At 45.7% G+C, this 15,569-nt stretch overlaps 1 protein-coding gene across 6 annotated transcripts; it reads left to right on the forward strand.

Annotated features, from left to right (window-relative positions):
* The first annotated feature begins 598 nt into the window (after nt 1-598).
* Nucleotides 599-14,671, forward strand: LOC109750922 (uncharacterized). 6 transcript variants are annotated; one of them, XM_045233320.2, is made up of 11 exons: nt 599-758; nt 1,020-1,157; nt 1,248-1,323; nt 2,201-2,868; nt 3,508-4,266; nt 4,445-10,700; nt 11,486-11,820; nt 11,971-12,076; nt 12,235-12,384; nt 12,484-12,562; nt 12,665-14,671. In XM_045233320.2, exon 6 carries the CDS (start codon nt 4,473-4,475, stop codon nt 9,120-9,122), a length of 4,650 nt encoding a protein of 1,549 aa, XP_045089255.1. In that variant the 5' UTR covers nt 599-758; nt 1,020-1,157; nt 1,248-1,323; nt 2,201-2,868; nt 3,508-4,266; nt 4,445-4,472; the 3' UTR covers nt 9,123-10,700; nt 11,486-11,820; nt 11,971-12,076; nt 12,235-12,384; nt 12,484-12,562; nt 12,665-14,671. The 6 variants fall into 6 exon arrangements, with proteins under 6 accessions (XP_045089255.1, XP_045089256.1, XP_045089257.1 ...); XM_045233321.2 differs by having other exon boundaries at nt 2,594-2,868; XM_045233322.2 differs by having other exon boundaries at nt 1,020-1,148; nt 2,594-2,868.
* Nucleotides 14,672-15,569: the final 898 nt, after the last annotated feature.

Consider the following 15,569-nt stretch of genomic DNA (forward strand, 5'->3'; position numbering starts at 1 on the left):
AGGACGAGGTGCTCTGCCTTATAGCTGGCCAAATGGGACGTTTTTTTCGGGCCGGCCCGTGAGCACGCGCGGCACGGCCCCGGCTTGGGCTAGGCACGGCACGGGCTAAACGGGCCGGACCCGGCACGCGACACGCCCTGGGCCGTGCCTGGGCCTGGAGGCTGGGCACGCGGGCCGGCACGCCACGGCCCGATTACATTTTTTTTACTTTTTTATACATCTATATATGGCCCAATATGTAAAAATAGGCTAAAAACGCTCAGTGCGTCAAATAACAGGCTAAAGATATGCGGCCCACCGTGTTAAACGGGCCAATGTGCCGGCCCGTTTACTAACTGGGCCGTGCCTGGGCCTGGGGGCGCAGCACGCGGGCCGGCACGGCACGGCCCGTATAGTAATCATGCCCTGGCGGGCCGTGCCGGGCCAGGCACGATTACGATGGGCCGAGCCGTGCCGTGCCAGGCCGGCCCGTTTGGCTAGGTATACTCTGCCTCAACAAGAACGTGGGCTCGTTTACTTGGGCTTTCCACTGAGCCTTTCTTGTAAGCCTATGGGGCAAAAGCCCACACTCTCCCAATCTCTCTCTCTCTCTCTCTCTCTCTCTCTCTCTCTCTGTAACCCACTCCACTACTCGGCGACAAGGCCCACACGAGTTGAGGATGAAACAAGGCGGCCGCCGCCCATGGCTCCGCCGGTGACCAGTCGCCGCCGACGGCAGCTACGGCCTCCGCCTCCGACCCCTAATTCGACGCCACTCGGTGAGCGCATCTCCCTCCAATCCCTTCTCTTCCCACCCCGGCCGGTCTGTAGGTGGGCCCAGAGCCAGAGGCGTTCGTCTTTCTCGCTTCGCTCATTGACTCGATGCCTTTTAGCGTGAAGCTGAGGAGGGCTGTTCTAAATTAGGCCTCGTCAATTTCACTTCTCTTCTTTTCTCTCTTTCTTCTGTTCAAAGTATCAACTGACAGAGATGCGCTGAAGTACTAATCTAATTATGACATTTTAATATCTCTTGTGCGTAGTTTGCTGGACTTGCTGAGGTGGAAGTTAAGCATATTTACAGGTTCAACCAAGTTCTGGAAATAGCAAGGTTGTTTGCTCACCTTTCGGAAGGTGATGGCATAATCGTTATGTTATCCACTCTTGCTCTGGTTTGAAAGGTTTCCCAGTCCATTATTTCGTTCAAATATCTGCCCTTGACAGATTAATCAGTAACCTTACAATTGTTTCTTCTCTCTTTGTATCATCAGCATTCGGAGAGCTTCTCGGGGCCAGATCATGCCCAGGAGGTTGTGACATTTTATTTTTCTCCCAAATTTAGTCAATGTAAGAATGAGATTTCCTAAAATATCAAGGCGTATGTGATGCATTCCTGAAATAACAAGGATTATGCGATGCATATGTAGCTCTGGAATTTCTTTTTTCTTCCCAAAAATTCTTTACATATATTATTTACATTTTCAACTCTGTGTGCTCTGTGAAGAGATCCTCTGTGCATGTGAAATGCGGAAGATTGTCGTTTCAACCCAGTATGCCCTATGAAAGTCAGCCTTGATGCATATGACCCCTTCTATTTCACTTCTCGCTTGGCCTCCTTTTCCTTCACACGTGATTTTTCCCTTCAAATACTAACAGAAGCACCTTCATTTACAGGCTGTTTAAGTACACACATTTTTCTGTCTGTATTTTTTCTTCTTCTTTTCGCTTTTGTCTGAGCTTTCTGATGTAATATCTTACTGGTTATTCTGTTTATAGTATTTCTTTTATTGCTTGCTCTTCTGCCTGTGTTAATTTAAAATATTCTACCATATTTATTATATTATAAAGGGGGATAATGTTGCTCCATCCTTATTGTTGAGTTTTGTTGCTTCCGTGCCACACTTGGCATGATGATTGCCTTGTTAGTCCGTTGTATTGTGACATTGCAACTTCATCCTTCAGATCATGCATGCTCTTAACTTTATTTACCCACCTGCTCACTTTGTACAGTACCTTTTGTCGGTATGTAAATAACATTTTTTTTATCATGTGATCACAGAGACCTACTGACCAGGTGCATATGCAGCTCCTACTAGCACACAAATGTGTTCCAGCCTTTCCTTATAATTTGTTTGCTTCCGCCTTCTCAAGGCCTAACTTTGTAGCCTGAAACATCGTAAACAAATGTCGGTATCTAAATAACATTACGTTTTCTCACTGGCAGTACTTTCCGGTATTTTCATGAAGTTCCGAAACACGTTAGTTGAAGGCCTGCTTACCGCAAGGATGACAGAACCAGCATAACAACTGGTAACTGGTCAGAATTTGCCCGGACAGCTGAAATGGGAGAAGGCCAAGTCTATGCCTTTCTTTGATGTTCAGAGAATAGGCCAGTAATCTCTCACCGCCCATCACCTCTGAACACTATGTAGTGTCGCTGGGATTACCAGAGTCTGGAACCAGCTTCTGGAACATGTGGTTGCCGTGCCTCCTATCTAGTATTTGTGATATGGATGAATGAAATAAGTGGAGCAGGCTGATTTGGTTGAGCTATGGTGTGTTTATTACCATGGTGCCCACCACACCATCCACTGAAAGCAACCACTCCTTTGATCAGGTACTATGCGGTTGGGACTCTGGACAACTAGAATTGAAGAGGTGCGCTGGCTGCACACAGCATCTCATCATACTGCACGGGCAAAGCAATGATGATGCTTCAACTCTTAGCGCCCCCTTAGGCATCATCTCAGTACTATTTTCATTGGATGCTTGTGACGGATTTTGCATTGCATTGCTTGGAGATGGAATTTCAGGATTCATATTTTAATTCTCGGCAAGATTTCCATCAGGAAGGAGGAACACTGAAGGGATTGTACGATTTCCATATTATAGGTGAGTAGTTTTTCCAAACAAAGTGATCTTTTACTCTGGTATTTGCTCATTTGACTGAGTGACTTTTGAGCTAGCATATTTTGATGCTTAAACATTTGATTACTGGACACAACCCTGCCTTCTTCCATGTCGAGGTGTTTCCGGTATTTATTAATTAGTGAGTAGAAGTTTTGATCCGAAAGCTGAGCTCACACCATTTATTGTGGTGTACGCCATTGTTAATTCGAGTCGTTGAGATGCTTGGACCTTCAGCAATAGCCTAATTGTTTATTGGACAAACTTTCCTATAGCAAAAAGGTGCTTAGCTAGCACATATCAATGCCACATGATGCTTTTAGGCCTGTTCGGTGTCTTGATGGATAGTATGTTGAGTTGTGTTTAGAGTCATGAGATAATCATCCAAAGGTCGATGTAATTTGAAATAACGTGGTTTTCATACAAGATAGATCTTTTTTTCTTCTAAGCAGGTTCAGTGTGTGTGTGTGTGCATAAAGGTTCAGTTTGTGCTTTATTGGATATTCATGCGTTCGTTTCTGAATTTCGTTAGTTCATTGGTTTAGAGACTGTGCGAAGAACGCTGCACCGGCAAAAGTTTCATATCACAACCACATAATCATCGTTGCCTTTCCTAACTTGCAGGACTTTTGGTACTTCATCATCTGCCTATCAAGCTTTGCATGTGGATGCGCTAAAAGTCAAGTCTGCCTAATCAGAGCCGAGGACGACAGAACCACCAGAAATAAGTGAAATGGGAAAAGGCCAAGTCTATGCCTTTGCCTTTGATGCCCTGAGAAGAGGCCAGTTATCTCTTGCCGTCCATCGCCTCTGAACACTTTCTAGTGTCGCTGGGATTACCAGAGGCTGGACAGGTGGTTGCCGCGCTTTCTATCTGGTAGTTGCGGTATAATTGAAAAATAAGTGGAGCAGGCTGATTTGGTTGAGGTGTGTTTATTGCCGCACCATCCACTGAAAGCAACCACTCTGTTGATCAGGTACAATGCGGTTGGGATACAGGACAACTAGAATTGAAGAGGTGCACTGACTGCACACTCAACAGTTGTTGCATCTCATTATACCGTGCGGGCACAAACAATGATGATGATTTAGCTGCTAGCACCCCCTTCGGCGTCATGTCAGTGCCGTTTTCGTTGGATGCTTGTGACTGATTGTCCGGAGAAACAGCAAGGTGGGTAGGAAGTCTACGTCAGGATGAAAGCAGAGAGACATGCCATGTGGTGCTAATTAAGGTCAGAGCACAGCTGGCCTTGTGAAGCTGTGATGCCTTTAAATTTCCATCCCCTTTGTTCACAGAAGGGCATTACTAAGACTACGAGAGGCTTTGCTTCAGCTCAGGAAAAAGAGAAGGCGTGTGCAAACACGGATTTTGTTCATCCCAAGGTAATCTTGCGAGCTCCCAAGCTTTTATCCCAAAGTAATGTTTGGTCTCGTCAGATCCCAACGCCTCCCGTGTGCACTATACATGAACCAAACTTTTTACTACACATGCAGGAGCTTTTATCATTCGTTGTTATTGCTAACTTAACGACGAATGTTTTTCTCCTCTTCCTGCACGCAGGCACAGCCAGGGAGACTGGTATTGACCGATGGAGGTGGCCGTAGGCGCCGCACGGTGGGTGGTGGGCAAGGCGCTGGGCCCCCTCGCCGACGGCTTGCTGGAGGCGTGGGCGGCCAGCAAGGAGCTCGGCCCCAACATCGACGCGCTTAAGATGGAGCTGCTCTACGTGCAGGGGATGCTCAACAACACCCGCCGCCGGGAAATCGACAACCCTGCACTCAACGTGTTGCTGCAGAAGCTGCGGGACCTCGCGTACAACGCCGAGGACGTACTGGACGAGCTCGACTACTTCCGCATCCAGGACCAGCTCGAGGGCACCTGCGAGGCCGCTGACGAGCATTCCAGGGGCTGTGTGTGCAACCTCTTCTTCAACGCTCATCATACCGCTAGAGCTGTCAGCAAGCAGCTCTGCTCAGGACGTGATCCAAGCGAGCCAACAGAAGAAGACGCAACACAACGAGTATTCTGCTGCGCTTGGCCATGCGCCAAGCGGCGGAGTGCACTTGAAAACACCTCGTCAGCATCACACAACCACCAGGCCGGTGACGAGGTTAGCGGATGCATGCGTAAGCTTGCTTCTGGTGCTTGCAACACCATCCGTCATGTTGGTAAATTCCTCAATTGCTCATCCCTCCCAACTCACGATGATAATAATTCTGTCATGCCAGTCACGTGCTGTGTATGCAAACCCAAGGTATCCCAGAAAAAGCATGTGAAAGAAACCCCAAAACTGGAGTTTGATAGGGTGGATCTATCTAAAAGAATGAAACATATTGTTGAGCAACTGCAGCCCGTGTGTGCAAAGGTCACAACCATTCTTAATCTAGAGTTGTTGGGTTCTACTGGCCCAAGCATTCCCAAGAGCCCTCCCACCACCACCTCGGACATTATAGAGCCAAAATTGTACGGAAGGGACCCTGTAAAAAAGACAATCATAGATAGTATCACTGATGATAACCATAGTCGCAAGGACATAACTATACTGCCAATTATTGGTCCGGGTGGCATAGGGAAGACAACTCTCGTGCAACACATATATGAAGAAGTGCAAAAACATTTTCAGGTCAAGATCTGGATATGTGTATCCCAAAATTTCATCGTTAATAAGCTGGTTAAAGAGATTGAAGAAGCTATACCCAGTGTGGAAGGTGAAAAAAATGGTAGAGCGGAAGAGTTGATTGAACAAAGATTAAATTCTAAAAGGTTTTTGCTTATATTAGATGATATTTGGAAGTGTGAATCTGAGGATTGGAAAAGGCTTTTAGTACCACTCATGAAAGGACAAGCAAAGGGTAATGTAATTCTAGTTACAACTCGGTTTCCAGCTGTAGCACAAATTGTTAAAACAACTGATAATTCAATAGATCTGGAGGGTTTAGAACACGTTGAGTTTAGGAAATTTTTCCGAGCATGCATATTTGGCGATGAGCAATCACAAAAAGATCATGATGGCTTGCTTAATATTGGAGATAAGATAGCAGAAAAGCTAAAGGGATCCCCTCTTGCAGCAAAAACTGTAGGTAGGTTATTGAGGAACCACCTCGATGTATATCATTGGACAAGAGTCCTAGAAAGTAGAGAATGGGAAATGCAGACAGGTGAGCGTGACATTATGCCTGCACTGAAACTTAGCTATGATTATCTGCCTTATCATCTGCAACAATGTTTTTCTTGTTGTGGTTTATTCCCTGAGGATTACAAGTTTAACAGTGAAGAACTCATTCATTTCTGGATAGGACTAGATATTTTACATCCTGGCGGTCGAAATAAAACAGTTGAAGATGTAGGTCTTGACAGTTTAAATGATTTGGTGAATAGTGGGTTTTTCAAAAAGGATGAAACTAACGGGCATTCATTTTATATCATCCATGACTTGTTGCATGATTTAGCTTTAAAGGTTGCATCTCATGAATGTCTTTGTTTGCATCACTCTAATGTGAGATCAGTAGAAATTTGGCCATCTATCCGTCACTTGTCGATCACAATAGATGGTCCAGATGATATTAATGGAATAACTGATGAAAACTTTAAGGGTGAGTTGAGGAAACTTAAGACAAAATTAAAGGTTGAAAACTTGCAAACATTAATTATATTTGGAAGAGTAGATGAAAGCTTTGCCAACATTTTGGGTGATTTGTTCATGGAAGCAAATGCTCTTCGTGTTCTTTGTTTGCGCACATTATTATATCCTCTGGAATCCATGTTGCGTAACTTCTCATCATTTCTCCACCTACGATACCTAAAGCTGGGGACTTCTATAAGCGAGATGGATTTACCAACAACCTTATCTAGATTTTATCATTTGAAGATTTTGGATCTACAAAAATGGGGTGGTTCATTTCTTTTACCTAGAGACATTATTAACCTTGCAAAACTGTGCCATTTTCTTGCCCAACGTAATGAGCTTCATTCTGGTATTAATAACGTGGGGAAACTGAAACTCTTACAAGAGTTAAAAGCTTTTTCAGTCAAAAAAGAAAGTACAGGGTTTGAACTAAATCAGCTAGAGAATTTGACCGAACTAAGGGAGGTTGGCATTTGTAACCTTGAGAAAATACACACAAAAGAAGAAGCACTTGAAGCAAAACTAATACACAAAGAGTACTTGCAAAAGTTATCTTTACATTGGGACTCTGCCCGATCTAATACTGACCCTGACCCCAGCGTGGAAAAAGTGGTTCTTGAGAGCCTTCAACCACCTAAAAATCTTCGAAAGCTGAGAATTAATGGACACCGGGGCTCTTCTTGTCCAACATGGCTGGGTGATAAACTTGCTGTTCAGGCTCTACAATCTCTCTATCTGTTTTCTGTTTCTTGGGATATTTTCCCTTCATTTGGGAAGATGTGGAATCTTCGTGAACTACGATTATCGAATATTTCCACAATAGAGGAGTTTGGTCAAGATCAAAGCTTTTGCAAGCTAGTAAAGATAACATTTGTTGGCTTAGAAAATTTTGAAAAATGGACACCACAGGCCAGTCGTTTGTTCCCTTGTTTGCAAGTACTGATTATTAAGGATTGCCCTAAACTCTCGGAGTTTCCATGTTCAAGCCACATTGTTTGCCCACTGAAACAAGACTGCAACGTAGATTGGTTTCCCAAACTACAAGAGCTTAAGATAGAAAATTGCCCTGAAATCTTGCTACTGCCTCGTATCCCTTGGACCAAATCTTTGTGCTCTGTCAAGATAAGTGGTGTGGGATCAAAACTACTGGACAAGTTGGTCTACTCAAAATCATTTTCTGGAGTAGCATTGGAAGTTAATGCAAAGGACGGTCTGGATAACTTAGATCAGGTGTTACTATTCAGTCAACTAACAGAACTTCAGGAGTTGAAGATAAAAAATTGCCCACCTTTGGAGCTGAAGTATTTTCTAATGCTAACCTCATTGAAGAAATTGTGGGCATGGTCTTCAAATCTTGGGGTGGTGGCATCAGAAGTTCAGAGAGGCGGCGAATGGCAGCATCCTGTTGAGTACATTAGTATTGGATGGTCTGGTTCTAGTGGAAAGGAATTGACACAGTTTCTGTCTCACCTCCCAAAGCTGTCCAAACTGCACTTATATAGTAGTGAAAACATAACACAGTTTGCTGTGGGGGTGGATTTGCAGCAAACAAGAGCACCAGTATCATCGTCAACCTCTTCAGATGTTACAATGGATGATACACAAGCGAATGATGAACAGCAAGAAATAGCAGAGGTGGAGAAGGAGGAGGCAAACACGGTGGATGATGATGGGCTGTTGGTCCTCCCTGCACATCTCTCCAACTCTCTGCAGGCGTTGGGCATCGTCTATAGTGGTCCGGTAGTAGTTCATTCCCTCGAAGCCCTCCAAGCCCTAACTACCCTTTGGTTAGAAGATTGCTCTTTTCGCCACCCTTTCCCGTCCTCCCTACTTGACCTGCAACTTACGTCCGTAAAGGGCGTGCTGACCCTTTCAAACCTCACCTCTCTCTCCCGATTGCACATATCTGGTTGCGAAGAGGATTTAAAATGCGAGGGCCTGTTGCCTCTCCTTACTCGGGGCCACCTCAGCCAATTAGAGGTCCGAGGAACCTCCAATTTCTTTGGTGGGTGGGATCCCAATCCCATGCGGGGGGTGCAGGACGAGCAAGACAAGATTCTTCTTTCCGGGCCCGCCGAACTGCAGAATCTCGAGACAGATGACATGGAGGGCTTCCTCGGTGCGCCCGCCCTCTGTAGCATCCTCTCTTCCTCCCTCACCAACTTGTTCTTTAATGAGAACGATGAGATGACACGCTTCACAAAGGAGCAGGAGGAGGCCTTTCACCTCCTGACCTCGCTCCAGGAACTCGCGTTTTCGGATTACCGCAAGCTGGAGCACCTCCCTGCAGGGCTAAACAAGCTGACCAACCTCAAGAGTTTAAGTATACGTCAATGTCCAGCCCTCCTCTCGCTACCTAAGGAAGGCCTCCCGAGTTCACTGCGAGAGTTGATGGTCATCCAGTGCGAAGTGCTGCAGCACCTCCCTGCAGGGCTAAACAAGCTGACCAACCTCAAGAGATTAGGGATCTGGGAGTGTCCAGCCCTCCGGTCGCTTCCCAAGGGAGGCCTCCCGAGCTCATTGCAAATATTAGATGTCAGAAATTGTGGCAACAAGGGGCTAACAGAACACTGCAGGCGGTTAATTGGAACCATCCCAGAAATCACACTATAGACTAATCCAAGGTAACTGATACTTCCTTGCTCATACCAATTGAGAAAAGGGTTTCCCCCCGCTTTGTATTACAAAGCAACCATCCGAAACAACCAATGATAGGTACTGGGGCGGAAGCAGCACAAGCACGCCCAAAAGAAAAGAAAAAGAAACAAATGCCGACAACGGCAGGTCGACGAAACAAAGATGACCAGTGACCGCTGCACCCACCGGAGAAGTACCACCGCACTTCTAGCACTCCAATGCGTCGCGTACCAAGCAGCACCTTCAAGAAGGAATGCGGCGACGACGCCGCCGCTGCCCGGACGAGTCCAAGGGTTTTCCCCGGTACTCAGAGGGCAGTGGGGAAGGGGCAGATCTGACGCCCTTCAGGAAGGTCCGGCGGCGCCCGCAGGCGTCATCGCGTCGGTGATGGACGAGCCACCAGGGATTTCTCCCAACCCAAACAACCACCACCACCCCGGACGATCGGAAGTGCTCCACCAGAACTGCCGCCCACCAACATGTGCCACCACAGTCACTGAACCATCATCGCCGTCTCGCTGAGCCACCGACACGAGACCTAGAGGAGGGACGAGGGGCCAACGGGCTCGGGGGCAGCCGCAACTCAGCCGATGGGAGGGGACTACCACCACCGCCGACGCGGAGCCGACCGGACATGACGACAGGAGCTTACCAGGCCCGCACAGGCCCGGCCGGACCCCAAAGGATCCGGACAACCCCTGCCGCCACGCTGCAGCACATCGGCCGACGAAGCCGCCACCACCCGCATCCCTCGACGCCGCGCCACACCCCAGGGAGCCACGCCGCCGCACGCCGGAGCGCCGGCCCGCCCCAACCCAGCTGAGGCCCAGAAGATCCCAGATCTGGGCGGAGCGGAGGCTGGCGGCTAGCCGCACCACCGCGCGCCCCGCGGCCAACGGCCGCGCCGCCGCATCAGAATCGCCCGCGCCCCGCGGACCCCGCCGCCAGGACGCACCATCGCCAGCCGAAGAACACCGCCGCCAGCCACCATCGCCCGAGCAGAGGAGGCCGCGCGCGGGGACAGGCAGGCCCGCCGCCGCCGGCACCACGCGGGCAAGGCCCGGCGGCGCGCGCTGGCGGCGGCGTGAGGAGGGAGGAGCTTGGGGGCGCGCGGGAGGGGAGCGGTGTCGGGGGCCCCCGGTCGCCTCGCCCCAGGAGGCGACGCGGGGGGTACAGGGACGGGAGGAGGTGGAGGGAGGAGCGGGGGAGGCGAGCGGCGACCGCGGGCTCCGGCCGCGGCGGCGGCTCCGCGCGGGGGAGCCGGCGGCGGCGGCACGGAAACCCTAGGCGGAAGGGGAGCGGGGGGCGTGTGACCTCGAAGCCCTTGCTCATACCAATTACGGATTCCCACCATACCCAAGATGCCAAATCATCTTTATTTTGGTTTGGTTTACCTTGCTTGACATTGTTTGTTTCCATTAACCGTGCAGCTGGTGTATCTTTTGTCGTGGAGTTGTACATTCTTCTAGCCTTGTGGAATTCTCTCCATCTTTGTGGACAGTTGATGCATGACTATCCAGTGTGGTATTTTCTTCCTGTACATAAATCAATCTGGTAAGTGCATGCGAAGATTGACTTGCTATTTTAACTTATTTTTTGTTGTTTCATATGTTATAGGTTACCATTGTTCTTTACAACTTTTCCACTTTGAACTGCTTATGTTGCATATGTTATAGGTGAACTTATTTTTTGTTATTTCATATGGAGATAGAGCCACCAAGCCATAGGGTGTACATAGCTGGGGATGTAGTCTACCCAACCACCCATTACTCCCTGCAGTTGTTGTAATTCGACTGCGATGCGCCGCCAAAACCTGTAAATTCTCTTCATTCTAAAATATCGACACACAAAGTTTTTGCGTGTTTGCAAAAAAAAAAAGTATCTGCTTATAGTTATATCTATCTCATAAAAGTTTCTCCCAATTCTATTAGTTTAAATCACTGCTCTTGAGTGCATGTTTTTAATTACTATACGAGTATGTGACTTAACAATTGGAGGGCCTGTCTATTCAATTGGAAAACTCTTACCATTATGTAAATTGGTCAGTACTCAAAATACGAGTGTGTTCCTAGCAGAATAATACATTAAAGTGAGAGAAAAATCCGTCCATGCAACATTAACCTTGTTAGCCTGATATGAAGTTTTTTTAATGTATCTATTTGTATCTGTCCAGAGATTATGGAGCATTTTAGTTCTTTATTTCCTCAGATTACCATTTGCTACTTGCCACAGAAAACTTTATTGATAACTAGTCGACCATTAAGATTTTAGCTTTTCTTTTTCTTATTTCTATCCCAGGGCGTATAATGTATTCAGCATTTGTTTTGGATGATCTGCAGGTTTCTTGTGTTAGCGAAAGAAACAAGAGAAGGGAGAAGAGAAAGTCCCATTTCTTCATCAAGTCGACGGACAGAGTCATATAAGGTTGCGCATGAAAATTGTAGTCTCTTCAGTATTAGTTCAGAGGAGCAGTGACTCTGCAAGGATTTTAAAGAGAGTGCAGTTCCAGAACAGTGCAGTTTCGACAAAGTGCCATTTGAGTGGTGACAACAGTGTTAGGATGGAACACTGATAGGTTGCACAACAGCGATGCTCTCAGTGCTTGTTTTGGCATTGATTTGTGAGAACAGCAGTTAATCAGGAACCATCCTGAAAATCATACTAGAGTACCAAGGTAAAAAAAAGAAGCTTCACTGTCTGCGTTCATCCCAATACCCAACGTTGCCTTGCTTTTTCCTGGTCTCGCATATCAAGTCATATTTGGGATTTGATTTATCTCATAACTGCAAAATCTGAACACTATGTGTTTTGATCTACTTTACAGGTTCTCTGCGTTGGCAGCTGTACATGTTTTAGCCTCCTTGAATCCTCCTCATCCATGCAAATTCTGCACATGAGTTTCTTCTTACTATACATAGTACACAAATCTGGTAAGTACGTGTTAAACTTCTTCAACCATATTATCGATAGCTAGATGTTCGCTATCGAACTGAGAAATATCTAGAAAACGAATATGATCCTCAGCTAATGCCATTCCATTCATCGACGAAATTTAATATGCATTCAATAATTTTTATTTCTTGTGCAGGCATTCTTATGCTTGTTCTGGTTGGTTTCAAGATACTTTGCAGTTACATTTTGGTCATCATTCACCAAAGCTTGCTGGTGTACTTGTTCAGCTGTCAGGATCGTAATGGGGGAATAACTGATATTTTGATGATTTTCTATTGAAATTAAGGTTGGCAGTTTCTTCAGTTCGATGCTACATTGATACTGATAGGAGGTGTTCCTGCATTCGTCAGAAGCTTTGTTGCTAAATGAAATTTGTTAATTACAGGAACTTTTTGCAAGAATACCTTTCTTACCATCTCAGTGCTTGCGTGGAGCAAATTGAGATCTCGGGCTTTCACTAATTGGTATGCCTCATGAGACCTTGGTTAGACTAAAATGGTACTCGTGTATTTATCACGTTCCAACTTTTTAGACTGAACTAAACTTCTTGCATGGTTGCTCAATAGACGTGGCCTGTGGACAACTTTGGAATTCAACAATGCAGTGGTAGTAGGTTTGTGGAAAGGTCAGTAAACCCCTGCTGAAATTCATGCTGGGTTTAGCTATGTTAGATTGTATTCAGTGTGCGATTGTCGAACTCTTATTGCCTCATGAGACCTTGGTTAGAGAACTTCCTGCTTTCTTGATAAGCTGGCAGTCTAGCTTTTGAGCATTCCCATAATCTCTAAATGATTGTCATTCTGAATTAAATAACACAAGAGAGTTTTCAGCTGATACATATAGTCGTAAAGGTAGAGAACACTTGTTACTAGGTGATTGATGAACATTGATTGAGCAAAAAGACTCGAGCTTGCTAATTTTTATTCCTAGAACCTCTTGGGGTTAATATGGTGAAGGTGATTTTATTCTCTTCTTGATCCAGAGTATTTTTTTCTATCCCACCAATGCCAAAAACAACATATTTCATTAGCCTTTGATTATTGCAATCTGAATTTTTAGTGCGTATTGTTAAGTTTGATGTTCCTCTAGTCTGAAGTATTTGAAATCCAGTCATTCTTTTTGCGTAACTTATGTTTGCTAGCCTCTTCAACACTCGGCATTGCATTCTTTCATCAGGATATCACAAACTCCGCCAGTGTACATATACGAATCCCAGAAAATAAACCATTTCTTCCTTGTGTTCACACCATACCTACCTACCTATGTCCTATATAGCACATGTCTCGCCATCCCACAGTAGTTGATTATTTCATAAGCACACTCATCAAGTTAAAGAAGACTCAAAAGCGCTTTGTTGTCATTGACCCTGCAAATTTCATCATTATGAAGAGCCATATTCGTCAATATTGATGCCTCTCTCACAAAAATCAAAAAAGAAATAAAGAAGAAGAGTGAGGGTCGCCATTCAAAAGATCAAGGGTTCATCCTCAAGCAGGAAGGAATAGTCAGCAGTATTGCTTCCATATTCATGTGCAAAATTCAGAATGGCTAATCAAACTACTGCCTATGCAATATTAATAGCTTGAGCTTCAGTCGCATCCTGGGATCAGCTTGCATTGCACAGGCATCTCAATCATGTCTTTGGCGTGAGTCCATTCCCTCCCACATCCCCTGGGCACTACCTTTCTCCAATGACTGGAATATGAAGACTTCTTTGTACTAGAGTTGAACTCTTATTTAGCTTTACAAACTTGATTTCAGATTTGCTCATTCTTTGAATTACCCAACCAAGCTCCAGATAAGCTTTCCACAAATATAAAGTAGATAGAAAAACTTCGGCCACTGGCCAGTGAGGACTATAATGAGTGATGAGAGTAATTCTGGGTCATGACAAGGTAATTTCGCTAGATACCTACTCTCGTAAGTTTAACAAGGAACAAAATTGTTGGTTACTCCCGTTTCCTTTTGTTCTTGACATTGAAGTCAAACAACCAAGTGACAGGTGCTCGAAAACTTCTATAGCTATATTGTTGATGCTGTTCACTCTCAAAAAAAAAAGAAATCTATTCCCTATTGGCAATGAATAAGAGTAATTATTTAAGTGTGTGCTCAATCGCTAGCTTGCTACTTTGTTAAGTTTGTGGGAAGTGTCTCTGCCCGAAGTTCATGAGGATTTTAATAATTGTTTGCGCATGAACACTTGTTTGCAATCTAGCTATACTAAGCTTTCAGGTATTTCACAAGCACGTGGGCAAGTTGAATCAGGAGCCTAAATCATCTGACCTGCCACTGACCGCAATCTGAGACTCATTTTCCCGAGGGAAGAACCGGGAAGGGAGAAGCCTGAGATGAATCATACCTTTTCTTTCTCTTTGTAGCCACTTGCTTCCTAACAATGTTATAAGGAAGAGAGGATGGGGTTTCCCCACTTATTATGTCTCTTGTAGCTTCAATCTGCTGTAGTAGTCTGTCGATGAATCATCATTGTACGAAAACAGGCCAATTTTATCATTTGTTCTTGTCAATGTGGACATCAACATTCAGTGTAATGTGCAATGTCTTCATATCTGAAACTATGCTTGCATGTCACAGTGGTTACCTGTGCTAAAATAATAATGCGCCTGTTATTGTTCACTTCAAAAACTTGGCCTTTCTTGTTCGCTTTTGATATCCAATTGCCTCTAAAGAACTGTTGTGGTGCATGTTGGATTATTCACCCTGTTTTCTCTCTCTCTGAGAAACGGATCGTCCGATTTAATTTTAGCAGCACAAGAAAAGTGAAGACGTGATTTTTGAATGTATAACCAATTGGTATGTGAGTATGTGTTTTGACTTGCAATGGATTATGATGGATCTCTCCATAAGAGACTTGTATTCAGGGCGTTCTCTTCTTCTGAAGATAAAAGTGGAGCGTTTCAATTAGTATGTATGTGTATTCAGGCTTCCGTGAAGATAATAGAAGTGGAGGGTGGGTCTGTAACTTCTCCATAGTCACTCGCACGCTGCGCTGGTGCGTGCGAGTGCAGCGTGGGTTGGGTTGTGCATCCCGTGGTTTGATTACTTGGCCCCAGGTGGAGGTGCGATTCAATCTAGCTAGTGGAATAGTATTTGGTTCTGGCGTTCGCCGTCTCGATCGGATCCGAGACTGGGAATTTGAGCTTTGTGTCTCTCTGCGGCCGCTACCTCCTCGTCGTTGTCGAAAGAAAGTGTGCGAGCGCCCACGCCGCCCTACACCGGTGACACTAAAATACTCTCTCCGTCTTAAAATTCTTGTCTTAGATTTGTCTGGGACGGAGAAAGTACTCACAACGACACTCCGGCGGGGCGCAAGATGCGAGACGTGGATGGCCGCTGGCTGCAGCCAAGGTCCTCACTTTTTCATTTCTTTTGGTTCTGCCCTCGCGCTGAGCCTTTTAATAGGTGCAGTACCAAGTATCCAGTCTCCGCTCAAGTTGCCACCAGCAACATGAA

The sequence above is a fragment of the Aegilops tauschii genome, chromosome 2 (assembly GCF_002575655.3).
Source record: "Aegilops tauschii subsp. strangulata cultivar AL8/78 chromosome 2, Aet v6.0, whole genome shotgun sequence".
NCBI lineage: Eukaryota > Viridiplantae > Streptophyta > Magnoliopsida > Poales > Poaceae > Aegilops > Aegilops tauschii.